Below are 23605 nucleotides of genomic sequence, written 5' to 3'. Positions count from 1 at the left end.
AACCATGGCTTGAACTATACGGACCTTTGTTGGCAAGGTGATGTCTCTACTTCTCAAGATGCTGTCTAGGCCTGTCATTGCCCTTCTCCCAAGAAGCAGGCGTCTTTTAATTTAACAACAACTGGGTGGCCATCTGCCATGGATATCCTAGCCAAGATTCCTGCATCGCAAGCGGTTGGACTATGGTCCCTTCCAACCCCACAGTTCTGATTCTACAACCTGCGGACACTGTGGTCATAAAACAGGCGTAGGCAAACTCTGGCCCTCCAGATGTTTGGGACTACAATTCCCATCATCCCCACCAGTGGTCAGGGATGATGGGAATTGTAGTCCCAAACATCTGGAGGGCCGGAGTTTGCCTAGTCCTGTCATAAACTCAAGTGTTTCTTCCTTCTCCGCATGGAGAAGGGAGCCCTCAGTTTGCAGCCCAAAGACCGCCCAGGCATAGCTGTCAACCGTCCCTTATTTGGCAGTACAGTCCCTTATCCCAGCGCCGTGTCCCGCTGCTGTCCCTTATTGATGATGCTCCTTAAATTTTCCGGGTTTCAAAGGAAGCAGCTTCTCTCCCTCCCTCCCTCTCTGCCGGCCAGGGGGGAGGGAGGCTCCAACTGTGTTGCTTGGCTGCGTTGCTCACCCAATCAGGAGTCCGAGAACGACTGGGGGGTGGAGCTTGCATGCCTTGTGCCAATCAAATCGGCTGCGTTGCCTGGGGACTCGCCTTTGCTCAGCGCTTCCCAGCAGAGAGGTGACGGTGGTTTTCCTTGCTGCATCCCCTTTGCCGGGTTGCTGCGCTGTGGGAACCACCGCTTGAGGCTTCATTTGGTTGCTGGCTGGGCTTTCTGCCTTTGGCTCGGAGGGGCTCAGAAATCGAACATGCCTGTGCCCGGAAAATCCCTTATTCTGGCTGCTGATCCCTTATTCCCGAGGCTGCTGGTCCCTTGTTTCCAAATCTGTAAGCTGACAGCTATGCGCCCAGGTCCCACGCACCACCCCAGGGAGACTCACCTGCCGCAGGTAGAGCTTCAGCACGTTGCTGATGTCGTGAGGATAGGCCTGGGACAGCTCGACCAACTCTTTCCCGTTCTCGAACGCCTGGCACAACTTCTCCACGCGGGTCTTCACGCCGTTGACGCGGTAGATGCCCTAGAGCGGCGATGGCAAACCGTTTAGAGACCCGAGTGCCCAAACTTGCAAGCCAAAACCCACCGATCGATCGCAAAGCGCCAACAACAGGGCAATTTAATAGGGGATAATCATGATTGTCTGCATGACTGGAAGAGTCCGCGACCAGAAGGAGGAGGAGTACCAGGAGGAATGGATGAAACTCAAAGACTATTTAGTTAAATACTCTAAGATAGCTTCATTGGAAAAGCTTGCAGATTCCAGACAGACTTAGGATTTAATTGTGTGATTTTTAGAGAATAATATGTTTAAAGTCAAAACGAAAACAAAATAAGAGGTTAAGGGATTAAGTGAATTTTATGAGAAAATAGGTTTTGGAAAACTGTTAACAATGATACACAGCCAGGGGGATTTGAGGAAGTCACTTAAAAATGTTACTAAGATTGGATCAAGTACAGTTAAGATGTATTTCTGTTTGTTTGTTTAAAATTTTGGAAAACCAATAATTTTTTTATTATTATAAATAAATAAATAATGATCGTCTGCATGCGCACATAACAAATAAATGTAAATCAATCAATAAACCCAGCCAGATGGGCGGGGAATAAATAATACATTATTATTATTATTATTATTATTATTATTATTATTATTATTGGAGCAGAAACCGGCAAGCCACTCCAGTATCCCTGCCAAGAAAACTCCATGGACAAAGATACAGGAAGGCCTGGTGTGCTCTGGTCCAGGGGGTCACAAAGAGTCGGACACGACTAAACGACTAAACAACAACAACATTATTATTATTATTATTATTATTATTATTATTATTATTATTACTACAGTGGTGTAGCATGGGGGGTGCAGGGGGGGCCGGCCGCACCGGGCACAACATCTGGGGGGGCGCGCTCGCCGCCTCCGGAGTCGCCGAAGAGCCTCGGGCGCAGGCTGTAGCAGAGCCCCATGTCTCGCGGAACCGACGAGCTGTGCGCTCGTCCGGGCTGAAGGCATCCGGCAGGCAGCGGCTCTCAGCGCTCGCCGCGGTCCCCGCGCATCAGGGCCACGGAGGGCGCGCCAGGCAGCCCCTCCTCACAGCCCCCCCGCCGCCACCACTGCTGCAGCTGCTGGGCCATGTTGCATTTTCCTCGCCTCTCTGCCCTCCTCCTTCTCCGGGCAAGCGTCGTCGTCGTTTGGGCGGCAGCGCCAGCGGCAACTCGCCTCAGATCACCTGACACGGACCCGCCGCCGCCGCCGTGGCTACCTTACCGTAAATACCCCAGCCCAGGCAGCAGCAAGAAGAAGCTGGCAGCGGCGGCAGGTTAGGGGTTAGGGGCGCAAATTACTTGCCTTGCCCCAGGTGCTGACAACCCACACTATGCCGCTGTATTATTATTTTTATGCCCGCCTCCTCCAGCCCTGCAAAGCTGGGCGTGTCGCCCTCCTTTAAAAAGCAACTCTGGGAGGGGGGCGGTGCCGGAGGGATCTTAGCACCACAGCCCTGGCTCTGCTGAAGACAACCCTGACCACAACCAGGATAAAATCTGAATCCTTGGGTTTTTGTCCATCCACCCTGCTCACCTTGGTCTTCATCGCCCGCCTCTCGATCTCGCAGATGCACTTCTTAACGATGAAGGGGACGCCGTCGGAACTGAGGCGGCTCTGCTGGGCAAAGTCCCTCCCGAACAGCTGTAGTTTCCCCTGGAGCTTCTTGTGCCCGCATTGAATGGCCAGTGTCTCCAGGCACTTCTTGTGGCAGGCGAGGTAGCACTGCGGGCGACGGAGGCAGGGGAAAAACCAGCGGCATGAGAGGAGGGTGCCCCAGTTCTAGAAAGGGCCACCAGGTGGTCTGCTTGCCCTGCCCCCCCCCAGCTGCTTTTAGACAACTTAAGGCAGTGTTTCCCAACCTTGGGTCTCCAGCTGTTTTTGGACTACAACTCCCATCATCCCTTGCTAGCAAGACCAATGGTCAGGGATGATGGGAATTGTAGTCCAACAGCAGCTGGAGACACCAGGTTGGGAAACACTGACTTAAGGGACGCGGGTAGCACTGTGGGTTAAACCACAGAGCCTAGGGCTTGCCGATCGGAAGGTCGGCGGTTCGAATCCCCGCAATGACGGGGTGAGCTCCCATTACTCAGTCCCTGCTCCTGCCAACCTAGCAGTTTGAAAGCACACCAGTGCAAGTAGATAAATAGGTACCGCTCCGGCAGGAAGGTAAACGGCATTTCCGTGCGCTGCTCTGGTTCGCCAGAAGCGGCTTAGTCCTGCTGGCCACATGACCCGGAAGCTGTACGCCGGCTCCCTCAGCCAATTAATCGAGATGAGCACCGTAACCCCAGAGTCGGCCATGACTGGACCTAATGGTCAGGGGTCCCTTTACCCTTGCCTTAGGCAACTTAAGGCCTGGAAGCTGGATCCGGCCCAATCGCCTTCTCAATCCGGCCCGCAGACGGTCCGGGAATCAGTGTGTTTTTACATGAGTAGAATGTGCCCTTTTGTTTAAAATGCATCTCTGGGTTACTTGTGGGGCCTAGGAATTCGTTCATTATTTTTTCAAAATATAGTCCGGCCCCCCACAAGGTCTGAGGGAGGGTGGACCGGCCCACGGCTGAAAAAGGTTGCTGACCCCTGTTTTAGATGCATGAGCAAGGAGACGTTTTCATCTCTTGCTCCACTTTCTGCGAGTGGCTCCCGGGGGTGGGGGCATGTGGCCCTCGGAGTGGGGACCCCCCCACTCCAAATGGAATCGTAGAATCGTAGAGTTGGAAGGAGGGTTTTCCCCAAAGGCCATCCAGGCCAACCCCCCTTCAATTTGGGAATTTGCACGCTTCCTACCTCCTCGCACTCGGCTCCCTGGAAATAAACGTAGCTGTTGCACTCCCTGCATTTCGAAGGGGTCCTGAGCTTCCTCAAACGATGGGTCTGCGCAGCTTTGGATAAGCCCATGTGGCGGAAAGGGCCGGTGGGCGTCGAGATCTCTGGAGTCATGTCGTCGATACCTGGGAATCGGGGAGGGGAAAGGGCCGGTGTGACGGCCTGGGAATCGGACATGGAGGCTGAACCTGAGGAATCCCAGCCTGCACAGGAGTCGCCGCCTCCAGAACCAGCTGAGCCAGGGCTGGGGCTTGAGCCTGAAGGGTCCTCACCTGTGCTGGGTCCTCAGGTGAGTCTGCTCTGGCTCCAGAGGTGATGGAGGACCCATTGCCTGCAGGTGCTCCACTCTCAGCCCCATCAGGGGAAGAGGAGGTTGTCTCTGGGTCTGGTCACCCTCCAGCCTCTCCTGAGCTGCAGAGGCTCAGGGCAGAGAGGCAGAGGGAACTAAGTTCCCGCAGGAGGAGGGCTCGCCTCCAGGCCAGGAGAGGCGAGTCACCAGAGGATCGGGGCTGCCCTATGCCTCGGGGCAGATAAAAGTCGGCCAGCCCCAGTCCCAGGTTGCAGGAGCAACATTGTTGTTAGCCTGCTCCTGCCTGCACCCTGTCCTGCTCTTCTGCCAGAGCTCCTGACCTCACCCGACTCCCTGCCTTGGACCCAGCTACAGCTTTGACGGACAGCCTCCACACCGCACCCTCGACCTCGGACTGGAGTCAGACCTCACTGCATGGTTAACCCTTGGGACCAGCACAGCTGGTTTAGCTGCCCCCAAAGTCCTGCTTTCAAGGTGCAAACGAGAGCAATTCAAGCTTCTGGAATTTAAATACAGTGGTACCTTGGTTCTCAAACGCCTTGGTTCCCAAACGCCAAAAACCCGGAAGTAAGTGTTCCAGTTTTCTAACGTTTTTCAGAAGCCGAATGTCCGACGTGGCTATTGTTTCTGGTGCGCCTTCGCCAATTAGAAGCCATGCCTTGGTTTCCGAACATTTCAGAAGTCAAACGGACCTCCAGAATGGATTAAGTTTGGTGCTCTTTTTTTGTTTGTTTGTTTGTTTTTGCTATTCATTTTGTGTTTTCGTTTTTGAGGCCTTTCCGGTTCGTTTGTTGTATTGTGTATATTCTGCCCCTAGAGGTCGCTAGTGTGACACTGTATCGCAATGCATATGTTCTGGCGCCAGGTGTCGCTGTGGCAGTGGGACCCCAAAATACAAAGGCTGTCTTGTACAGTGGTACTTTGGTACTCGAACGACTTTTCTCCCGAACAAATCGACTCCCAAACGCAGCAAACCCGGAAGGTAGTGTTCCGGTTTGTGAACATTTTTCGGAAGCTGAATGTCCGATTGAGTGCAGGAAGCTCCTGCAGCCAATTGTAAACGGTGCCTTGGTTTTCAAATTGTTTCGGGAGTCGAAAGGACTGCTGAAACGGATTAAGTTTGAGAACCAAGCTACCACTGTACTGTGTTTTTTCTGCCCCTTGAATTTGCTGGTTGCAATGCATATGTTCTGTCACTAGGTGCCGCTGTGGCAATGCGACCCTAAATACGAAGGCTGTGTTGTATTGTGCATATTGTGCCCCTAGAGGTCGCTAGTTTGACACTGTATCACAATGCATATGTTCTGCCACTAGGTGTCACTGTGGCAGTTTCACCAAAAAATCCACAGCCCTGTTGTATTGTGTATATTCTGCCCCTAGAGGTCTCTAGCGTGACACTATGTCTGTTCTGCCGCTAGGTGTCGCTGTTGCAGTGGGACCCTAAATATAAATATATTTATGATAATAATTTCATTATTTATACCCCGCCCATCCGGCTGGGTCCCCCCAGCCACTCTGGGCGGCCTCCAACAAAACACTAAAATACAATAACCTATTAAACGTTAAAAGTTTCCCTAAACGGGGCTGCCTTTAGATGTCTTCTAAAAGTTTGGTAGTTATTTTTCTCTTTGACATCTGATGGGAGGGCGTTCCACAGGGCGGGTGCCACCACCGAGAAGGCCCTCTCCCTGGTTCCCTACAACTTGGCTTCTCGCAGTGAGGGAACCGCCAGATGGCCCTCGGGAGATGGACCCCGGTGTACTGGCCGAACGATGTGGGTGGAGGCGCTCCTTCAAGTATACTGGACCGAGGCCGTTTAGGGCTTTAAAGTCAACACCGGCACTTTAAATTGTGCTCGGAAACGTCCTGGGAGCCAATGTAGGTCTTTCAGGACCAGTGTTATATGGTATCGGCGGCTGCTCCCAGTCCCCAGTCTGGCTGCCGCATTCTGGATTAGTTGTAGTTTCTGGGTCACCTTCAAAGGCAGCCCCACAGAGAGCGCATGGCAGTAGTCCAAGCGGGAGATAACCAGAGCATGCACCACTCTGGCCAGACAGTCTGCGGGCAGAGAGGGTCTCATCCTGCGTACCAGATGGAGCTGCCCTGGACACAGAACTGACCTGCACCTCCATGGACAGCTGTGAGTTCAAAATGACTCCCAGGCTGCGCACCTGGTCCTTCGGGGGCACAGTTACCCCATTCAGGACCAGGGAGTCCTCCACACCCGCCCGCCTCCTGTCCCCCCAAAACAGTCCTTCTGTCTTGTCAGGACTCAACCTCAATCCATTACCTCAATCCAATGTTCTGCCGCTAGGTGTCGCTGTGGCAGTAGCACCCCAAATACGAAGGCTGTGTTGTATTGTGTATATTCTGCCCCTAGGGGTCGCTAACGTGACACTGTATTGTAATGCATACGTTCTGCCGCTAGGTGTCGCTGTTGCAGTGGGACCCAAGTACAAAGGCTCTGTTGTATTGTACATATTCTAGCACACAATCCCTAACTCCTGCAATCCCTCATTCCCTGCTGCTGCGTCTCTCGTCCTCAGGACCACCGGGCATCTTCTTCGCCCCCTTCCACGCCGGACCCCCCACCCCACCCCTCGGCCAACAACGGGCTGCACCTCCGCCCCCCGCTCTCAGCCCGGGACGTACTTTGCTCAAACGAAGGCGAATTCCCATCCGACTCGTCTCCAGGAGACGTCCCATTGCTCGGAACAGCCTGGGACTTCTGGGGAAATGCACCTAGAAGGAAACCCAATGTCAGGAGGGGAGATTTTGCACGGCGCGTGCAGTCGCACCCGGCTCTCTTTATGTCCCACCCGGGCGCAAGGAAGGGGCGGGGTCTGGGGAGAAGGGGCATGGCCTACGGAAGATCCCCAAGAGCCAGGGAGGTGGGTGGTTCAAGCCCACCCAACTCGTGGGCCAGGGTTCCTGCATTGCCATGGGGTTGGGATGGATGACCCCACGGGGTCCCGCCCAAGTCTTTGTGACGCTACCTGAGCTCGCGGTGGGAGCGGATTCGAGGCTGCCCTTTGTCTCCACAATAGCCGTCGGCCACGATTTGTGAAGCTGGTGGCCCCGCCCACCTGAGGAGCCAATTACAGGGCAAGGTTTCGTTACTGGGTCGTTTTGAGTTTGGGCGCGGTGAAATTCCCTGCCTTTGCAACACTGTCCCTTTCAGGAATTGGAAAGTTGGTGTGCTTTATATATATATCATATCATGTGTATATGCCGTATTTTTTGCTCTATAAGACTCACTTTCCCCCTCCTAAAAAGTAAGGGGAAATGTGTGTGCGTCTTATGGAGCGAATGCAGGCTGCGCAGCTATCCCAGAAGCCAGAACAGCAAGAGGGATTGCTGCTTTCACTGCGCAGCGATCCCTCTTGCTGTTCTGGCTTCTGAGATTCAGAATATTTTTTTTCTTGTGTTCCTCCTCCAAAAACTAGGTGCGTCTTGTGGTCTGGGGCGTCTTATAGAGCGAAAAATACGGTAAATTTTATCAACTGCAATCCTGTCTTATTTATTTTATCGCCTGTTCTTTTTCTGTTTCACAGCACTGAGATGCTTCTCTGGCTTTTTGTACGGCCACAATCAAAATTATCCAACCCCCTATTGCGAATTGGGTTTATTATCAAGATTCGCAGACTTTCAGCTGTTTGCAAGGAACAAGTCAATTGAAATAGCTCAACGCAACAGATCCTTTAAGCCTAGGTCACCCCCGAAATTCAGCTGAAAATGCTCCTTTTATTAAACAACAGGAAGTCTGCGAATTTTGATAATAAACCTGATCCGCTGTGGGGGTTGGATAATTTTGGTTGTGACTGTACCTTGCTTTGGGGAGGTGTGTGAGGAAGGCAGCTAAAATATATCCAGCTTACCGTATTTTCAGCTCTATAAGACTCACCTTTTCCCTCCTAAAAAGTAAGGGGAAATGTGTGTGCGTCTTATGGAGCGAATGCAGGCTGCGCAGCTATCCCAGAAGCCAGAACAGCAAGAGGGATTGCTGCTTTCGCTGCGCAGCGATCCCTCTTGCTGTTCTGGCTTCTGAGATTCAGAATATGTTTTTTCTTGTTTTCCTCCTCCAAAAACTAGGTGCGTCTCGTGGTCTGGTGCGTCTTATAGAGCGAAAAATACGGGATTTTATTTCTTTGGTTACTCGGAAATGCCTCTGATTCAGGATTCCTTGCTTGCCATTTGCTCCCTGCAGATGTTGCAAAAGGCGGTAGACTGCCTGCAACCATGGAAGCTCCGCTAAGCGGTTTTTTGCATGAGCTGCAATCTTGCCGAATTTGCCCTGACCGCAAAGAAATGAGGGTGTGTGTGTGCAGCTTTTATCGAGGGCTGCGAATGCAAAAGAAGACTCACCTCGTCGCTCGGGGTTGGCCGGCCGGCTCGTCGCTCCCTCGCCCTCTGCTGCCTCTTTGCCGGACGCTTCAGATCCGCTCGCTGCTGGTAAATCACCGGTGGTGAAACTGCTTTTTCTCGCCCGGGCCAGAGGAGACCTGTGGGGGGACCGGAGACCTTCAGAAAGCTTGGATAAGGTAAAGGTAAAGGGACCCTGGCCATTAGGTCCAGTCGTGGACGACTCTGGGGTTGCGGCGCTCATCTCGCTTTACTGGCTGAGGGAGCCGGCGTACAGCTTCCAGGTCATGTGGCCAGCAGGACTAAGCCGCTTCTGGCGAACCAGAGCAGCGCACGGAAACGCCGTTTACCTTCCCGTCGGAGCGGTACCTATTTATCTACTTGCACTTTGACGTGATTTCGAACTGCTAGGTTGGCAGGAGCTGGGACTGAGCAACGGGAGCTCACCCCGTCGTCGCGGGGATTCGAACCGCCAACCTTCTGATCGGCAATTCCTAGGCTCTGTGGTTTAACCCACAGCGCCACCTGCGTCCCAGCAGAAAGCTTGGAAGAGTCCGACCCGTTGCCAAAAGTGGTAGGGCTCCCCACTTGGGGAGAAATTCTAGCCCAGTATCATCTACAACTGATGGGCAGAGGCTTCCCAGGGCCTTCCTAGAATCACAGAATTGCAGAATTGGATGGGACCCCAAGAGTCATCTAATCCAACCCCATACAAGTCAGGAATCCTTTGCCCAATGTGGGACTCGAACCCACAACCCTGAGATGAAGGGCCTAGTGCTCTGCGGATGGAGCTATTCCTGTAAAATGTGGACGGGGCTTCAGTATATCGCAGCTCCCATGACCTTAGCTTCTCGGCTTGGAAGATGAACAGGAGATTTGTGTCTATCCAAAGAGCCTGACGACAAAGATTTAAACTGTCCATGGAGGCGCAGGTCAGTTCTGTGTCCAGGGCAGCTCCGTCTGGTATGCAGGATGAGACCCTCCCTGCCCACAGACTGTCTGGCCAGAGTGGTGCATGCTCTGGTTATCTCCCGCTTGGACTACTGCCATGCGCTCTCCGTGGGGCTACCTTGGAAGGTGACCCGGAAACTGCAACTAATCTAGAATGTGGCAGCTAGACTGGTGACTGGGAGCGGCTGCCGAGACCACATAACACCGGTCCTGAAAGACCTGCATTGGCTCCCAGGACGTTTCCGAGCACAATTCAAAGTGTTGGTGCTGACCTTGAAAGCCCTAAATGGCCCAGTAGACCTGAAGGAGCGTCTCCACCCCTATCGTTCAACCTGGACACTGAGGTCCAGCGCTGAGGGCCTTCTGGCGGTTCCCTCCCTGCGAGAAGCAAGGTTGCAGGGAACCAGGCAGAGGGCCTTCTCTGTGGTGGCGCCCACCTTGTGGAACGCCCTACCACCAGATATCAAGGAAATAAACAACTATCTGACTTTTAGAAGACATCTGAAGGCAGCCCTGTTTAGGGAAGTTTTTAATGTTTGATGTTTTATTATGTTTTTAATATTCTTTCTGGAGCAGCGCAGAGCGGCTGGGAAACCCAGACAGATGGGTCATGTGTAAGCAATAAATAATAATAATAATAATAGTAATAATAGTAATAATAATAATAATAATAATAATAATAATAATACTGCAGCTGCAAAGCTTAGCAGTGCAAGTCAGGTTCCCTGTTGTAGCAGAACACTCGCTCAGTACTTTAAAATCAGAATTGTAGAGTTGGAAGGGGGACCTCCAGTCTGACCCCCTGCAAGGCTAGATTTTTTTTTGCGCAAAATGGGGCTTGAACCCCCAACCCTGAGATCAAGAGCCTTGTGTTCCATCTACCGAGCTATCCGACCTTCCCAGGAACGCCATAAGGGATTGAACCCGTTGCCTTCTAAACGCAGAGCAGTTGTTCTGCCTCTGACCTTCCCTGAGCACTTTCCCTCGGGAACTGGTAGGGTCAGGATTTGAACCCAGGATCACCCACCAGCTGTTGTTGGAGACGTAGGGCTCGAAGTCGTACTGGGTCTCGGGCTCGTCTCCCCGCTGCAGCTGCTTGACGTGTGAGGCGTACTGCTGGCCGGGGTCGTAGAGTTTGCTGCTCTCGCACAGCGTCTGGAAGTAGACGGGCAGAGGGGCTGTCTGCATGTGCATGGATTGGAAGAAGGAGATGGTGGCCTGGATATTGCGGGTGGAAAAAGCAGGGACACACGTTAGAGGAAAGGCAGCAGGAGGTCTGATCACAGCTGTCAACTTACAGATTTGAAAATAAGGGACCAGCAGCCTCGGGAATAAGGGATCAGCAGCCAAAATAAGGGATTTTCCAAAGGGCGCAGGTATGTTCGACTTCTGAGCCCCTCCGAGCCAAAGGCAGAAAGCCCAGCCAGCAGCCAAACAAAGTCTCAAGCGGTGGTTCCCACAGCGCAGCAACCCGGCAAAGGGGATGCAGCAAGGAAAACCACCGTCACCTCTCTGCTGGGAAGCGCTGAGCAAAGGCGAGTCCCCAGGCAACGCGGCCGATTTGATTGGCACAAGGCATGCAAGCTCCACCCCCCAGTCGTTCTCAGACTCCTGATTGGGTGAGCAACGCAGCCAAGCAACACAGTTGGAGCCTCCCTCCTCCCTGGCCGGCAGGGAGGGAGGGAGAGGAGCTGCTTCGTTTGAAACCCGGGAAATTGAAGGGACATCATCAATAAGGGACAGCAGCAGGACACGGCGCTGGGATAAGGGACTTTCCCGCCAAATAAGGGACACTTGACAGCTATCGGTCTGATCCATCGCAGTGGTGTAGCAAGGGAAGGGGGTGCCCGCAGGCACGGAGAACCATTGGGGCACCGAATTTCGACACCCGGTGCTATGCCGACACAGCTGTGTGCTTCTGTTGAGAACGAACCAGGAAGGGACCTCTCCAGAATGACTCTTTTCTTATCTCGGTGGTCGCAATGGGCATGCGTACTCCGTCTGTCCCCCTCCCCTCCCCAAAGCCCCGGGCACTGGCAACCCACGATACGCCTCTGATCCGAGCCGCCGCAGAATTGTTGGAAATGTAGAGCTGCAAGTCGTCGGCTTTGCATAATTCAGGCTCCAGCAAGAAGACAAATCAAATTTACCTCTCATCACCATCACCACCATTACTATTATATATAATAATTACTATTATATATAATAATTATATATAACCCAACTGTGTCCCCAACTTCATACAGTGGTGCCTCGCAAGACGAAATTAATCTGTTCCGCGAGTCTCTTCGTCTAGCGGTTTTTTCGTCTTGCGAAGCAAGCCCATTGACGGCTTAGCGGATTAACGCTATTAGCGGCTTTTAGCGGCTTAGCGGATAAGCAGATAAGCGGCTTAGCGGCTTAGAAAAAGGGGGGGAGGGGAAAAAACCCGCAGGAACTCGCAAGACATTTTTGTCTTGCGAAGCAAGCCCATAGGAAATTCGTTTTGCGAAGCACCTCCGAAACGGAAAACCCTTTCGTCTGGCGGGTTTTCCGTCTTGCGAGGCATTCGTCTTGCGGGGCACCACTATACTTCTGTTAGAAGCTGGTGAATGCCCAATTTCAACTAAAGCGTGGTGGGCTGCCCTAAAACATTGGCACAGGATTTCAGTGTTTGATCTCGGGAAGGGTTTGAACCAACACCTGACCAGCAAATGGCAGAAAACCATGGCTAAAAAGTCACCTCTATTGGTCTCTCTCTCTCCCCCCCCCTCCACCTGTACTACCTGGGTTATGAAGGCGCCCAAAAGACGTTAAAGCAAAGATTATGGGCTAATGCACACAGTGACTTGCGCTCTCAATCACACGCAGTCTGTAGTCTGCTGGCAGTAGGAGTACAATATGGGCCTGTCTTTAAGTTAACACCTTACATTAAAAACCTGACAGTACCAAACTATCGAAGGCTTTTCACCAAAGCCAGACTAAACGTCTTTCCTTCTGCAGTGTTGAGAGGAGTTCCCTACCAGGACAGACTTTGCTCGTGGGCTCAAGACATCGATTCCATAAAACATATTTTGCTGCACTGTGTGAAATACGAGCAAGCCAGGGCTGAACTGATATTACCCTTGCTGGTACCTTTCCCGGGAAAATCAGAGGCTCGCTATGTCAGGTTCCTATTGGAAGACCGGACAAACGCTAGAACGTTAGCAGTGGCGAGGTCTTTATCGGTGGTTGCAAGAACCAATGATCCCTATTATTCTGAACAAAATGCTTGTTTAACCTGGAGGAGGCTAAGGCTCACAGTGCAACCAAAGTTGGCCACAGATGCATCTCGGTTGCCGTTTAAACGAAAAGCAAGTCGCTAGTCCTCCTGGTGGCAAAGAGATGTTTGGAAGCACGCCGCCGAGCGCTTGAGAGACCCACCGATTTGATGATCTGGTCGCTCTGCTTGACCACTTCGTGGAGCTGACGCAAGGCGGTCACTTTTGTGTCCTCCAACTCCTGCTTCTGCGTGTTGGCGTCGGCGATGCACGTCCGGTAAGTCGCCATCGCCTCGTCGGCCTGGGGCGGGCAAAGAGAATTAGCGTAACAAGAGAGGCAGGGGGTGGGCAGCGAGGACAGGAGCCCCATGTTATTTCAGCTCAAAAAAAAGGGGGGTGACCCTAACGATTTAAGCTTCTGGTGCAAGTCGTCAACGAGGAAAGGATATAATGGTACCTTGGTTCTCAAACGCCTTGGTTCTCAAACAATGCCTTGGTTCTCAAACAACGCCTTGGTTCTCAAACAACGCCTTGGTTCTCAAACTCCAAAAACCCGGAAGTGTTCTGTTTTTTGAAGGAGTTTTGGAAACCGAATGTCTGACGAGGCTGTCGGCTATTGTTTCTGGGGCTCCTGCGCCAACCAGAAGCCGTGCCTTGGTTTCCGAACATTTCAGAAGTCAAATGGACTTTCGGAATGGATTACGTTTGGCGCTTGTTTTTGCTCTTTATTTTGCGTTTTTGAGGCTTTTTCGGTTCATTTGTTTTTGTGACGGTGTGGAACCCAGTCCAGCTACTGATTGATAGATTGTGTGACTGGGGAAATGGATAAAAGCCCCCCATCTAAACAATGACCATCATCAGTGCAGGCAAGAATTTTTAAAAACATTTTTTTAATCATCTACAATACTGCCTTATCTACTTTATAGTACAGTACATTGTTGATTGATTTCATTTTATGGATCAGTGGTCCCGGTAGCTAGTAAAATCCATGTTCAATTGCTGTTTTAGGGGTTGTTTTTAAAAGTCTGGAACGGATTAATCCATTTTGTGTGACTTTCTATGGGAAAGCACACCTTGGTTTTGGAACGCTTTGGTTTTGGAACAGATTAAGTTTGAGAACCAAGGTGCCACTGTATAATGTTTCGAGTTGAGAACAGAAGAGCCCACCGTCCAATGAAATATGCAGAAATGGCGAAACTTACCAGAACAACAAGAAATCACGCTAACAAACTGTTTATAAAAGAACGGAAACGGCTTATCAAATATTTACAGGAGAATTGGATAAAGACATTAGCAGGATTATCGTAATAACCTGCAGTTTTCATAAGAGCATATATTTACAGCAGATGATTAAATGAGCAGGTGAAACAAATTTGGATATTAAAAATTTTAAGGAACCGCAGAAAGAGCAGGGAAGAAAGTCAGGTTTTGAAATGACAAATAGATTGTAAAACTAATGAAATGCATAGACTTGAAAAGTATAAATGAAAATTTTCCTTTAAAATCTGGGTCCAGGGCAGCTGTTTACCAGCTCCATCTGGTACGCAGGCTGAGACCCTCTCTGCCCGCGGACTGTCTCACCAGAGTGGTGCATGCTCTGGTTATCTCCCGCTTGGACTACTGCCATGCGCTCTATGTGGGGCTACCTTTGAAGGTGACCCGGAAACTACAACTAATCCAGAATGTGGCAGCCAGACTGGGGACTGGGAGCGGCCGCCGGGACCACATAACACCGGTCCTGAAAGACCTACATTGGCTCCCAGTACGTTTCCGAGCACAATTCAAAGTGTTGGTGCTGACCTTGAAAGCCCTAAACGGCCCAGAATCCCTGAAGGAGCGTCTCCACCCCCCATCGTCCAGCCCGGACACCTGGGTCCATCTCCCAAGGGCCTTTTGGCGGTTCCCTCCCTGCGAGAAGCCAAGTTACAGGGAACTAGGCAGAGGGCCTTCTCGGTGGTGGCGCCCGCTCTGTGGAACGCCCTCCCGTCAAACGTCAAGGAGATGCACAACTATCTGACTTTTAGAAGACATCTGAAGGCAGCCCTGTTTAGGGAAGCTTTTAATGTTTGATGTATTACAGTATTTTAATATTTTTTGGGAAGCCGCCCAGGGTGGCTGGGGAAGCCCAGCCAGATGGGCGGGGTATAAATAATAAAATTATTATTATAAAAGAAAAAAGGAACGCAGGTTCCCGTCTTTGTGGTTCTGAAGGACGGCAAATTGGACCTTTGCCCGTCAGTTTTTCCTGCACAGATTCGGGACCCTCATTTCAAGGGTCCATTTCCCCCCCTTCCCCACTTTCTGACTCACCTTGTTCCTGGCTTCCTCCTCTAGTCGCCTCTTCTTGTCGAGGGCTTTAGTGGCCGCAGTGCTGCTGCCCGCGCTGGACCCCAGCTGCTCCTCTTCCGCCTTCACCATCACATGCTTGGCTTTTTCGGACTCTTCCGAGCGCTGCATGTACATCTGGCGGGCTTTTCTGAGGTTACTCTCTGCCTCTTGCTATTGGGGGGGGGGCACACAAGTTAAGACCCTGCCTTGCTTCCCAAAAACATGCCATCCCAAACAAATCTCGTTTCATTTTCTTTTCTTTTTTAAAAAAATAATTTTTATTATGTTTCTTACAAATATAACACATATCACAGCAAAAGAAAAACAGAGGGGAAAAACAAAAGAAAAAAGACACGATCACAAATATAAACAAAAAATAAAATAAAAAACAAGGTACCTAAATACCTGAACAACCTAATCACCTAAACAACACAAATTAATCAGTTATTTAGACTTCTAACCTCATAAACATATTTTGGGCTTCCTCTGAGCCCTCCCATCTGAATTTCCCTGTAATTAAAATGTAGCAGTTTTCTGGGATCATTTTTTAAAAACACAGTGTTCCACTTAAAATAAAATTTCTTAAGTTTCCTTTAGGTTCTAAATCTTTTTTTATTTAATTAACTCTTAATTTAATCCTAGGCCTATTCTGGTACTTTCAAGTAATTTCTAAGTTTTGATATCACAGTATTTATTCATACAGTCCTTAAATTTCTCCCACTCTTTTTGGTGTTCCTCTTATTTTTGGTCACGGATTCTTCCAGTAAGGTCAGCCAGCTCCATATATTCCATCATTTTAAAATCTCATTTCATTTTCAGTAAAAATTACGAGATCGGTAGATCGGGGGAACGCAACGGACATAGTATGTCTTGATTTCAGTAAGGCTTGCGGCAAAATCCCCCACAATATTCTCTGAAGGAGTGTCTCCATCTCCATCATTCTGCCCAGACACTGAGGTCCAGCTCCGAGGGCCTTCTGGCGGTTCCCTCACTGCGAGAGGCCAAGTTACAGGGAAGCAGGCAGAGGGCCTTCTCGGTGGTGGCGCCCTCCCATCAGATGTCAAGGAGATAAACAACTATTTGACTTTTAGAAGACATCTGGAGGCAGCCCTGTTTAGGGAAGCTTTTAATGTTTGATGTTTTATCGTGTTTTTAATATTCTGTCGGGAGCTGCCCAGAGTGGCTGGGGAAACCCAGCCAGATGGGAGGGGTATAAATAAATTATTATTAAGAATATTATTATTAAGAAGTTGGTAAAATGTTGGTTGAACAAGGAAACTGTCAGGTAATTTGCATCAGGTTAACTGACTGCTCACTAATGGTTTCTCACCATCATGGGGAAAAGTGGTAACGTTGTTCAATGCCACTCAGATTTGAATTTATTTCCTTCTATTCTGTCTGCAGCATCTTGAATTGATGCATACTTTTGTTTCAGGCCATCCTACCTACGCAGCCCGTTTAAAAGCACCTGGGTTCACTCAAAGAAGGGGGGTTGCGATCTTAAGAGGACACAGCATTAAAGGAAAGTGGATCAGGGAGGGAGGAGGAAAAATCAAAGTTCGGACACCATGCATTTGGAGTTGGAAGGTCTTTGTGCAACCCCCTGCAATGTGGGGATTGCAGCTAAATGCCCCCCCCCCCGAGCCCCAGATCCTCACCAGTTTCCGCTGAGCCCGGTGCCATTGCTCCTTGACCTCTTTCCGACGCTTTTCGTGCTCAAGGCGCCGGGTTGCCAGCGGCTGAAGAGGAAAAAGAACAGGGAGGGATGAGGAGTGGCTAAGTCCTTTGGCTGTAACTGGGCGACTTTCAACGCTGCGATACAGTGGTACCTTGGTTCTCAAACGCCTTGGTACCCAAATGACTTGGTTCCCAAACACCGAAAACCCAGACGTTCTGGTTTTTGAACATTTTCCGGAAGCCAAACGTCCGATGCGGCTGTCGGCTATTGTTTTTGGGGTGCCTGCATCCAACGGAAGTCGCGCCTTGGTTTCTGAACATTTTGGAAGTCAAATGGACTTCCGGAACGGATTACGTTTGGCGCTTTTGTTTTTGCTATTTATTTTGCATTTCTGTTTTTGAAGCTTTTTTGGTTCATTTGTTTTTGTGACTGTGTGGAACCCAGTTCAGCTACTGATTGATTGATTGATTGATTGAGTAAAGGTAAAGGGACCCCTGACCATTAGGTCCAGTCGTGGCCGACTCTGGGGTTGCGGCGCTCATCTAGCTTTACTGGCCGAGGGAGCCGGCGTACAGCTTCCGGGTCATGTGGCCAGCAGGACTAAGCCGCTTCTGGCGAACCAGAGCAGCGCACGGAAACGCCGTTTACCTTCCCGCCGGAGCGGTACCTATTGATCTACTTGAACTTTGACGTGCTTTCGAACTGCTAGGTTGGCAGGAGCAGGGACCGAGCAACGGGAGCCCACCCTGTGGTGGGGATTCGAACTGCCGACCTTCTGATCGGCAAGTCCTAGGCTCTGTGATAGATTAGCTGATAGGCAAATCCGTCGCTGCTGCCACATCTGAAAGAACAGGGAACGTGCTCTTTCCACCAGCTCCCCTCTTACCTGCAGGAATGTTTCTGACCGCAAGGTGATAGCCGCTTGCTGCGAGTTGACCCCGAACTCGGCGTCTTGCTCCAGCGCCAGGGAGTAGATGGAGAAAAAGGGCATAAAAGGCTGAGAAGCAGGAAAAACATGGGGTCAGTTTGTACAAGGAGCAAAAAGGACTGGACCAGAAGGCAGACGAAACATCTCTCATCTCTCCTCTTTTCCAGGCTAAACATGCCCAACTTTCCCCCAAGCCGTTGACAAAAATTAAGGAAAGTGTTATGTATTCAGTGGTCTCTGTTGGCCTGAGTTTGAGTCTGGACGAAGGATTCTGAGCTCCTGATTCGGTACATGACGTCCAATCACAGGACATGTCGGGATTTGGGCCTCTGCCATTGGCCCTTGAACTCCCGAGTTGTGATTGGCAGATTGGGAGTTTAGATAGCCAATCGCGTTGGGAGTGGGAGTGGCCCCGGCTTCCAGAAAGGTATATAAGCAGTTGATTTCCAAAGACGGCTGCATTTTGCGCCGGTTTGAGGAAGGAAAGTTGGGTAAATTTACAGCCAGGATTATTCCAACTGGAGCATCAGTCCATGGGTATTTTGGAGCAAATTCAGAACGTGGAATTATTGCTTGCAACAAGTCTGCTTCCCCAGCCCCCACACCCAAAAGAAAAGGTTGAGCTTTGGAGGGAAGGTGAGGTAACAGGTATAAAAAATAAATAAATTCAGAAAGGGCTACACTCTAACTCCATTATGGGATGATGGTCTTACCTCCTGACTGATGGTCTGTTTGCAGGAATTTACCATCTTCTGAAGACCCTTGGCAAACTCCATTTCTGGGCAGAGAGAGGGAAAAGAGAGTGTATTTTTTTTAAATAAAAGAGTATATATATTTTTTAAAAAACCTTTCTTGCAAACTCTAGATTTCCCTTTCCTGCGTTATTGTTTCAGACTAGGACCTGGGAGTCTAATATTCTTTTTAAATAATTTTCAGAAAAGGATGGCAGATTCAGTTGATAAAGGTAAAGGTAAAGGTACCCCTGCCCATACGGGCCAGTCTTGACCGACTCTGGGGTTGTGCGCCCATCTCACTCAAGAGGCCAGGGGCCAGCGCTGTCCGGAGACACTTCCGGGTCACGTGGCCAGCGTGACATCGCTGCTCTGGCGAGCCAGAGCCGCACACGGAAACGCAATTTACCTTCCCGCTGGTAAGCGGTCCCTATTTATCTACTTGCACCCGGAGGTGCTTTCGAACTGCTAGGTTGGCAGGCGCTGGGACCGAGCAGCGGGAGCGCACCCCGCCACAGGGATTCGAACCGCCGACCTTTCGATCGGCAAGTCCTAGGCGCTGAGGCTTTAACCCACAGCGCCACCTGCGTCGCACACGATGGGATTGTGATGTTGATGGATTGTGCCAAATTGGCAAATAATGACCGGGAGAATCGGAAATTAGGAAGGTCAAAATAAGGAATGGGGGAAATTTATAATTTATCTTAAAAGAAAACAACACCCATTGCAAACAGTTAAGACTGTTAGCAGGACTGGAATAAAACTTGTAGATTAATGGTGAATTTTGGGCACAATGGAGATGTAAAAGATTTGGGCCGGATTTCGGTTTGATGAGGCCCTCAGCTCCTGAAGGTCATGGGGCCCTTTCTATGTCCAGCTGTCCTTTGTCAACAAATTGTCACTGTTTTTATCTGTTGAATATATGCCATATGGCAATTTATGGTCCTATTAGGTATCTCAAGCCATTTGCGTATGTGGCCCTGCAACCAGTCCCTGCAGAATGTAGGCATCCTATATATAGAAAGGAACAAACTAGTGATATTTTAGGGAGCAGGCAGGGCCCGTGACTTACATCAGTGATGGCCAAACTTGGCCCTCCAGCTGTTTTGGGACGACAACTCCCATCATCCCTAGCTAACAGGACCAGTGGTCAGGGGTGATAGGAATTGTAGTCCCAAAAGAGCCAAGTTTGGCCACCACTGACTTGCATCAGAGGAGCCTACACAACACAAAACACTGTTGCTGGATGTAGGTTTTACTTTATTTGTTTTTTATCTTATATTTTGGAAATGTGCATTCAGGTTTTCCCAGTAGCGATGTATGGAAGTGAGATCTGGACCATCAAGAAGGCTGATGGCCGAAGAATGGATGCTTTTGAATTCTGGTGCTGGAGGAGACTCTTGAGAGTCCCATGGACTGCAAGAAGATCCAACCTCTCCATTCGGGAGGAAATCAGCCCTGAGTGCTCACTGGAAGGACAGATCCTGAAGCTGAGGCTCCAAGACTTTGGCCGCCTCCTGAGAAGAGAAGACTCCCTGGAAAAGACCCTGATGTCGGGAAAGATGGAGGGCACAAGGAGAAGGGGATGGCGGAGGACGAGATGGTTGGACAGTGTTCTTGAAGATACCAGCATGAGTCTGACCAAACTGTGGGAGGCAGTGGAAGACAGGAGGGCCTGGCGTGCTCTGGTCCAGGGGGTCACAAAGAGGCGGACACGACTGGACAACAACAACCACTGTAGTAAATATCCAGCACTGTCCACAACAGAGTGGACGAAATCGCTGCCAGTTCCCTGCCTCCCTCGCCCTGCTCACCTAGGGCGGTCCTTTTCTCCAGGTAATACATCAGGTCCTTCATATACTTTGAGACGTTCTTGGCGTAATGTAGAGCCGCCTCGACTCCTCCCTCGCACCTTTGCAGGAGGACGTCCACCTCTTCGGCCGACAGACGGACTGGGGAGGGAAAGGGAAGAGAAGCATGAGATGTCAGAAGGGGTTACCTGCAGGATCTAGGCCACAAGCCCATATATTCTCTTTTTTGTAATTATTTTATTAGATTTTCCACAATTACAACAAAAACCACAAAGCAGAATGACACAAAAGAACAGAAAAATATATCAATGAATGGAAAAAGGAACAATAAACAGATAAACAATGACAACAAACTTAATTCTTCACAAATCCAACCTTTTAAACATCTTAGCTGACTTCCTCTAGTCCCTCCCTTTTGAGTTTCCTTGTAGTTGAAAGCAACAGCTTTTCAATATCATCATTAAACTAAAACAATTCCCAGTTATAATCCATTTTATTCATTTTTCTTAATATTCTAAATCCCAGTTATTTAAATATAATTTAGTTTAATCCTAAGACTATTTGATTCTTTCAAGTAATTTCTAATTTTTTTGTATTACAATATTTATTCAAATAGTCCTTAAATTTCCTCCAGTCCTCTTGAAACTCCTTTCTGGTCGTGGATTCTTTCAGTCAAGTCAGCTAGCTCCGAAAAATCCATCTATATTCTCGCAGGAGCCCCTAAGAACCCAAGAATCTGGATAGACTGGCTTGGGAGCTGGAGGTTCCACGAGAACACGCAAAAGATCCTGTCTGCTTCCAGCAAACTCCAACTACGGCTGTATCTGGCCCCTGAAGGACCAGTTGCGCAGCCTGGGGGTCATTTTGGACTCACAGCTGTCCATGGAGGCACAGGTCAGTTCTGTGTCCAGGGCAGCTCCATCTGGTACGCAAGATGAGACCCTCCCTGCCCGCAGACTGTCTGGCCAGAGTGGTGCATGCTGTGGTTATCTCCCACTTGGACCACTGCCATGCGCTCTATGTGGGGCTACCTTTGAAGGTGACCCGGAAACTACAACTAATCCAGAATGTGGCAGCCAGACTGGTGACTGGGAGTGGCCGCCGAGACCACATAACACCGGTCCTGAAAGACCTACATTGGCTCCCAGGATGTTTCTGAGCACAATTCAAAGTGTTGGTGCTGACCTTGAAAGCCCTAAACGGCTCAGGATCCCTGAAGGAGCGTCTCCACCCCCATCGTCCACCCCGGACACCTGGGTCCATCTCCCAAGGGCCTTCTGGCAGTTCCCTCCCTGCGAGAAGCGAGGTTACAGGGAACCAGGCAGAGGGCCTTCTCGGTGGTGGCGCCCGCCCTCTGGAACACCCTCCAGTCAGATGTCAAGGAAATAAACAACTCTCTGACTTTTAGAAGACATCTGAAGGCAGCCCTGTTTAGGGAAGTTTTTAATATTTTATCATGTTTTTGATATTCTGTTGGGAATCGCCCAGAGTGGCTGGGAAAACCCGGCCAGACGGGCAGGGTATGTGTGTGTGTGTGTAGTTTTTTTATTGTTGTTGTTATTGTCTCAATATACTGTTTAGGAGGACCTGCTTCCGAGCTTCCCAGAAGGAGATCTTGTTTCTGGTTTCCCCAGGGTAAATTTATTAAGGAAATAATAAATGGCAGGGCTACGCTCCGGAACTCCAGCATGCTATCGCTCACAAAAGGAGCCTGACGTTCGATTACAGTGGTGCCCCGCAAGACGAACGCCTCGCAAGACGGAAAACCCGCTAGACGAAAGGGTTTTCCGTTTTGGAGGCGCTTCGCAAAACGAATTTCCCTATGGGCTTGCTTTGCAAGACGAAAATGTCTTGCGAGTTCCTGCGGGTTTTTTCCCCTTCCCCCCCTTTTTCTAAGCAGCTGATAAGCCACTAAAAGCTGATAAGCCACTAATAGCGCTAATCCGCTAAGCTGTCAATGGGCTTGCTTCGCAAGACGAAAAAACCGCTAGACGAAGAGCCTCACGGAACGGATTAATTTTGTCTTGCGAGGCACCACTGTATCTATGGCCCTATCAAGGTCCCATTCGTGGGGGGTTGGATCAATGCGCAAACATTAATGAAAAAGTGCGTATTAGTGAAAAAGGCAGGCCGGGCCAGAAATCCATGAGGGAGACTTGCACTTACTCGAGGTGAAACCTTCCATGCCGTCTGAGATCCCTTCGCCACCTTGGCCAGGAATTCCCCCGTAGAGATTTTCCATCGACTGGGGGCGAGAAAACGTCGTTAGTCAAACGAGCGAGGAATTTCCAACCACGCGAAAGTCAGAGATGCACACGCATATCTGAACATCCTCAATCTGCGTGTTAACAGTGGTCCCTTGGTTCTCAAACGCCTTGGCACCCAAACAACTTGGAACCCAAACTCTGCAAACCCGGAAGGAAGTGTTCTGGTTTGCGAACCGGTTTTGGAAGCTGAACGTGCTCCGTTTGGAGTGTTGTGCTTCCAATTTGAGCGTTACGCTGAGGTCTGTCTGTTTTGGCTGTTTATTTTGTATTTCTGTTTTTGTGGCTTTTCCCTTTCATTTTTGTAACTGTGTGGAACCCAGTCCAGCTACTGATGGGTTGATTGTGTGACTGCAGTACATTGTTTATCGCTTTCGTTTTACGGATCAACGGTCTCGTTAGATAGCAAAATCCATGTCATATTGCTGTTTCAGGGCTTGTTTTTAAAATTCTCACGCGTTATCAAACTTAATCCGTTCCGGAAGCCCATTCCAAAAACAAAGCGTTCCAAAACCAAGGTGTGCTTTCCCGTAGAAAGGAATGCAGAATGGATTAATCAGTTCCAGACTTTTAAAAGGTAAAAAGGTAAAGGACCCCTGGACGGTTAAGTCCAGTCAAAGGCGATGCAGCGCTCATCTCGCTTTCGGGCTGAGGGAGCCGGCGTTTGTCCACAGACAGTTTTCGGGTCATGTAGCCAGCAGGACTAAACCGCTTCTGGCGCATGACGGAAACCAGAGCGCATGGAAACGCTGTTTACCTTCCTGCCAGAGTGGTACCTATTGATCTACTTGCACTTTGACGTGCTTTCGAACTGCTAGGTTGGCAGGAGCAGGGACCGAGCAATGGGAGCTCACCCTGTCGTGGGGATTTGAACCACTGACCTTCTGATTGGCAAGCCCAAGAGGCTCAGTGGTTTAGACCACAGCGCCACCCGCATCCCTTTACCAAGACAAGTATCATAAAGGGGAGTGAGATGGGGAGTCCTTAATTTATGCAGGCATGATTTTTGC

At 50.0% G+C, this 23605-nt stretch overlaps 1 protein-coding gene across 4 annotated transcripts in view; it reads right to left on the bottom strand.

Moving 5' to 3' along the window:
* Positions 1 to 23605, bottom strand: part of ARHGAP45 (Rho GTPase activating protein 45) — a 52220-nt gene that overhangs the window by 11648 nt on the left and 16967 nt on the right. For 2 of the 4 annotated variants that reach the window (XM_083720217.1, XM_083720216.1), the window contains exons 6-19: positions 22498 to 22576; positions 20335 to 20472; positions 18503 to 18567; positions 17748 to 17858; positions 16842 to 16922; positions 15166 to 15354; positions 13019 to 13156; positions 10644 to 10834; positions 8669 to 8805; positions 7300 to 7389; positions 6956 to 7045; positions 3955 to 4118; positions 2698 to 2886; positions 1006 to 1143 (exon numbers count right to left, since the gene is read on the bottom strand). In XM_083720217.1, the coding sequence (XP_083576343.1) occupies positions 1006 to 1143; positions 2698 to 2886; positions 3955 to 4118; positions 6956 to 7045; positions 7300 to 7389; positions 8669 to 8805; positions 10644 to 10834; positions 13019 to 13156; positions 15166 to 15354; positions 16842 to 16922; positions 17748 to 17858; positions 18503 to 18567; positions 20335 to 20472; positions 22498 to 22576 (1800 nt within the window). The remainder of the gene's footprint in view (positions 1 to 1005; positions 1144 to 2697; positions 2887 to 3954; positions 4119 to 6955; positions 7046 to 7299; positions 7390 to 8668; positions 8806 to 10643; positions 10835 to 13018; positions 13157 to 15165; positions 15355 to 16841; positions 16923 to 17747; positions 17859 to 18502; positions 18568 to 20334; positions 20473 to 22497; positions 22577 to 23605) is intronic. The other 2 variants (XM_083720219.1, XM_083720218.1) reach the window with 1 other exon arrangement.

The sequence above is a fragment of the Podarcis gaigeae genome (genome assembly GCF_964106915.1).
Source record: "Podarcis gaigeae genome assembly, chromosome: 18".
Taxonomy (NCBI): domain Eukaryota; kingdom Metazoa; phylum Chordata; class Lepidosauria; order Squamata; family Lacertidae; genus Podarcis; species Podarcis gaigeae.
Note: the sequence above shows the minus strand (reverse complement) of the source record. Positions and strands in the feature narration are given on the sequence as shown.